The sequence below is a fragment of the Sinocyclocheilus rhinocerous genome, unplaced genomic scaffold, assembly GCF_001515625.1.
Source record: "Sinocyclocheilus rhinocerous isolate Xijiao unplaced genomic scaffold, SAMN03320098_v1.1 scaffold1153, whole genome shotgun sequence".
NCBI classification, from domain to species: Eukaryota; Metazoa; Chordata; class Actinopteri; order Cypriniformes; family Cyprinidae; genus Sinocyclocheilus; species Sinocyclocheilus rhinocerous.
Window position 1 is genome coordinate 237359 of NW_015624593.1, and position 5832 is coordinate 243190.

Here is a 5832-nt window from a genome sequence, read left to right on the forward strand (position 1 = left end):
CTTCCCCTACCCCTCCAACCAAAAGAGAATTGAGACACCCCTACCCCTTCACGTGAACACGCGAAACGGAGGGGTAGGGGAAAGGGGAAGGGCTAAGGGGTAGAATTGGGATTGGGCCTATGTTTGTGTTCATGTACTCGTATAGAGGCGACAGCCGCTGAAATCACCGCGAGCCTCATGCGCGCTTCAGTATGTGTTTAGTAAACCAAACCGCGTGTCTGCGCCATTCATTCACACAGAGACACGCAGAACATGCAGGACTCATATTTAAATGGTATTTTTGTGGCTTAATATTCAAAGACACCAGTCTATATTGCGTTTTGTTTTAAGTGTACTGACCTACTTTTGATGTATCCATCCAAAATTTCATAGGGCCTTAATAATGTTACAAAATATTTCTATTTCAAACGAATGCTGTTCTTCCGAACGTTCTATTCATCAACGAATCCTGAAAAAAATAAATGTTTCTTGAGCAGCAAATCAGTATATTCGAATGATTTCTGGAGGATCATGTGACACTGAAGACTGGAGTAATGATGCTGAAAATACAGCTTTGATCACAGCAATAAATTACATTTTAATATATATTCAAATAGAAAACTGTTATTTTAAATTGTAATAATATTTCAGAATTTTACAGATTTTACTGTTTTTTTTTTTTTTTATCAAATAAATGCAGCCTCTGTGAGCAGAAGAGACTACTTTCAAAAACATTAAAAATCTTACCGACCCCAAACCTTTGAAAGGTCAAACCTAAACAACTTTAGCACCGGAAATATGAACACGAGCAAATATAACGCTTGCATGTCAACCACAAGTGAGATCACATCATGCCTGTTAAACAGGACTCATACAAAAAAGAAACAACTTGTGGCTGAGCTGTGGTTCATGCAACACTTCTCATACGGTTATGCTGGACACGGATACTAACACATTTTAATATGAAACTGCATTCAGATTCCATATCATTTCCAAAATGTGGTGTATTTCAGAGTGAAACAAAATATTCAACATGAAAAAAAAGATTGGATCATGAAAATGAGGTGTCATGTATTATAATGGATCCAGATGGCCGGAGGGGAGGGGCTAAAAAACAAGAGGGCTTGAAGATGTCATCAGAAAAGGAAAGTTGTTTCAGAGGTGCAGCAGGTTATTATGTTTCAATGAACGCCTACAAATTGCAATGTGCAGTCATGAACTGTTCACAACAGGGTTTCCAAAACTGGGATATGTGAGCAGATGAAAAGCCAATAATTGACTTTATTCACTGAACTGAACTGATCTCACCTGTCTTTTTGGTTAAATTCTGTTTGCATCACTGAATCATTATGGTCTTGTTTATCACAGCAAAGCTGCTTTGAAACAGTCTGTATTGTATTAAGCGCTATAGAATTAAAGATGACTTGACTCGAACTGACTGAATTAAATAAATCATAAAACTAAATCTAAAAAATAAAACCAATTAAGCCAAAAATGCTTACAGAAAAAAATACATTAAAAAAATATTATAAAATATTGATAAATCAAAATATTGATATAAAATTATTAATATTTGTATCAATATTAAATATGAATCAATATTTAATATAATTTAAAAACATTCTTTTTGTTTACCTTCATGTTGTGTGACCATTAACTTCCATTAAATAATGTTAGCAGATGAAATGTTTGATTTTGATCATGTATTTTGATAACTTAAATGTTGAAATTAACATTAACCAAAATTAATGCATTAGAAGTATTTTTCATTTTTAGCTCGTTAACTAATGCAGTTAACTAAGGGGCCTTATACATATATATATATATTTATTTTTGTATTTTTTGTTTACCTACATGTCATACGACCATTAACCGACATCAAAGAAAATCACAAAAATGTGAACGTGTTGTTAAATTACTGAAATAGTAGCCCAACTTAAAATCTCAGGAAGCACATCAAGTGAATATTTTCGGTAAAAAGGGGTTCGACTGACAAAAGCATATGTGAATCATTAGTTCACAATGAGACCAACAATGAGCATTAGCACTAAAAAAGTAGCACTATCGCTAAAAAGCACCCAAAGAGAGAAAGAAACATGAAACTGCCCAGAAAGTCCATTTTATTCAACCAAAAGCACTTGAAGGCACCTCAGGTGATAATTGAGACGGTGAGTGAGCATCAGATGTGGGCCTGCTGTACCTGGAGAAGCGTCCCCGTCGAGCAGGTTGTCGTCCTCGGTGGTGTGGAAGTCCATGATGACGCCGGCACCATCGAGGAGCTCCTCGTCGCTGCTGGCGCTGGTGATGCTGTTGTAGCTGTTCCTGCCGAAGCCTCTGTTGAACAGCTGCTCAGACTCCATCTAGCAACACGACAGCCTGAGAAGAGCAACACAGACAGTCAGCTGACCGCACTTCACCAGAAGCCACACCGACGATTCAAGCGAAGGAATAACTTATACATTTAATCATGCAAACATACAAGTGGAAGAAATATCACTTTTAAATGGACAAATTATCAGGCATGTGACCCTGGAGCACAAAACTAGTCATAAGGGTCAATTTTTTGAAATTGAGATTTATACATTATCTCAAAGCTGATTATAAATAAGCTTTCCATTGATGTATGGTTTGTTAGGATCGGACAATATTTGTCTGAAATACAACTATCTGAAAATCTGGAATCTGAGGGAGCAAAAAAAATCTAAATATTGAGAAAATCATCTTTAAAGTTGTCCAAATGAAGTTCTTATCAATGCATATTACTAATCAAAAATTAAGTTTTGATATATTTACGGTAGGAAATTTACAAAATATCTTCATGGAACATGATCTTTACTTAATATCCTAATGATTTTTGGCATAAAAGAAAAATCTATAATTTTGACCCATACAATGTATTGTTGGCTACTGCTACAAATATACCCCAGCGACTTAAGACTGCTTTTGTGCTCCAGGGTCACATATATTAAAACTGTTAATTCATATTTTAAAATTAAGTCATTAAAAACTAAAATGACAAATTAACAGTAACATTTAAAGTAAAAAATTATTCAAATTTGCTAAATTATTTATTATTTTATTATTAACCACATTTAAATACATGAATTAACTTTTCATTTGGTTATTTAAACATATATAAAACAAAATTTTAAACTTATTTAACATTTAAACCATACTATATAAACATTACACAAATAAACCGTTATAAATGTCTATGGTGTGATTAATTTATTAATCCTCCTTGCTGAATAAAAGCATGCATTTCTTTTAAAAATAATAATAACAATTACTATATTATTACCATCATTATTATAAATAAATAAATATTCCTAATTGTGTCATGCGAGTTTGAGTAATAATAGCAATAACATTAATTATTAATAATAATAATAGATAATACATAAAATGCATATAAATAATTGTTATACAGGTTTGAATAATAATAATATTATTATTATTATATATACTTAATATTAATAAAAATATTATAAGTAATACTGCTACTACTGCTACTAATAATAAAAACAACAATAATAATAATAATTTTTTTAATTATTATTATTAAATCATAAATAAATAAATATTACTATTTGTGTCATGCAAGTCTGAATAATAATAGCAATAATATTAAAATATATTATTAAATAAATGTTATACAGGTTTGCAAAATAATAACAATAATATTATATTTTATTATTGTTATGAATACAACAATATTACAAATATTATAAATAATATATATATTATAAATATTTAATCTAAATAATAACACAATAAATATTATTTTACTAAAAACAAATATTATTTGTGTCATGCATGCATAGCGATACAAATACTACTAATACTTGATAACACATAAAATATATTATGCATACATGCATAAATCAAATCAGAGGAGCGTCGTGAGGTCATGATTGTGATTAAATCACTGCTGCCCCCTACTGGACAGAGTATTAAACATCCACAGAGAGAGAGTGAAAACCGCAGCAAGTGCTCTGTGTGTGTGTGTGTGTGTGTGTGTGTGTGTGTAACTTAAGTGTGTGTGTGTGTAACAGAGCAAGAGTCAAGAGTCAAAAGTCACTTTTACGGTTTAACGTTTAATCATTCAGTACTGTGTATGAAAAGTACAAAGTCACCACAGCACTTCTGTATGAGCGCAAACTTGAAAATGACACACATTTATGATATTTGATATTAGACAGTGCTCAACCAATCAGGCTTTTTGAACAGTTGAATATAGACAAAAACAGATAAACAATCGGATGTGACAAGAGAAATCTGGTGACTTACAACTGGAGTCTGTGTGTGTTTGTTCTCCATAACGTCTCCAATCGTCTCATAATGATCCATAACCAGAATAATAGAGTTTCCTTCTCGACTCGTTTCTCTCTGTATTTCCTACTTCACATGTGTTTGTTTCTCTCTCTCTGTCTTTCAGTTTTTTCCTCTTATCTCTGGACCCTGGTCTGAGACGAATCACGAGTCCTCGTGTGCAGAGTTACAGTCACAAGCCTCCGCTCGACTCACATCATTAATAATAACGGTGGAAATAATTAACCACAATGCCAGCATCTGTGAGCATCTGATCATGTGTGGAAATTTCACTTATAATCGGGAAAAAAAAAGACATGAAGACAGTATGACATGAATAGAATGTGTATATTATTATTATTATTATTATTATTATTATTATTATTATTGATCAATAAATGAATAAATAATAAACTAAATAAAAATGTTGTGTCTCACAGGTATAATTCATTATTATTACTATATTATTATTATTGTTGTTGTTATTACTGTTTAATAATTTAAATAATAAATATGTAATTTGGGGGGTTAAATAATAACAATAATATTAATTATTATTATTGTTGTTGTTGTTGTCATCATACTGGTTTGAATAATAATACTAATAATACAAATAATAATAATAATAATAATAATAATAATACATCGTACATAAATATTATTAGTTTTGCAGTTAAATTATTTACATAATAAATAAATATCTTTATTATTGTGTAACAATAAAATTAATAATAATAAAAATAATACATTAAATAAATAAATATCATTATTTGTCATACAGGTTTGAATAATAATAATATCAATAATAGACAATAAATATTGTTGTTAAACATAATAAATAAAACTAAATTGTTTTAAAATTAAATTTATATATAATTTTCATATAAAAAATATATTATTATTATTATTACTATTATTATTAAGTCTCTTCTGATCACTTAGGCTGCATTTATTTCATTAAAAATACAGTAAAAACAGTAATATTGTGAAATATTATTACAATTTCAAATAACTGTTTTGTATTGTAATATATTTTAAAGTGTAATTTATTTCTGTGATCAAAGCTGAATTTTCAGCATCATTACTCCAGTCTTCAGTGTCACATGATCCTCAGAAATCACTCTATTGCTGCTTTGTAACTGAATGAGGAGGATGTTTTGAGTAATAGATTAATTTTGCAAGCAAATCATGAGATGGAGGGATCTAGCTGGTGTTTGTCTGCGGGACTCGAGCACAAGAGCCGCTCTGTGAAGAATCAAACTGTCTGGAGGACGGCCGGGTTAAATCTAGTTGAAACAAGAAATTCAATTGATTTGCTTCAATTTGAGTGTTTTTTTATGCCCAGAAACATCCGAGAGCCTTCCTCAGAGTTCAGGAGGGAATCGCAGCGCTGATAAACACTCATTCAACCTGACGCTCTCTATACGTCACATTAGGAGGCATTCCTTCAGATATTTACTTGAAACAGACCATCCTGCTAACATACAGATATTCATTTAAATTATATTAATTTATTTTTTTATTATTATTATTAGATATTCA

General features: G+C 30.7%; 1 protein-coding gene across 1 annotated transcript in view; it reads right to left on the bottom strand.

The window, feature by feature from the left end:
• Positions 1–5832, bottom strand: part of LOC107745150 (H(+)/Cl(-) exchange transporter 3-like) — a 71106-nt gene that overhangs the window by 53622 nt on the left and 11652 nt on the right. Inside the window, 1 exon segment of the mRNA XM_016559000.1 lies at positions 2180–2355. Coding sequence (XP_016414486.1) covers positions 2180–2339 — 160 coding nt within the window. The 5' untranslated portion in view covers positions 2340–2355.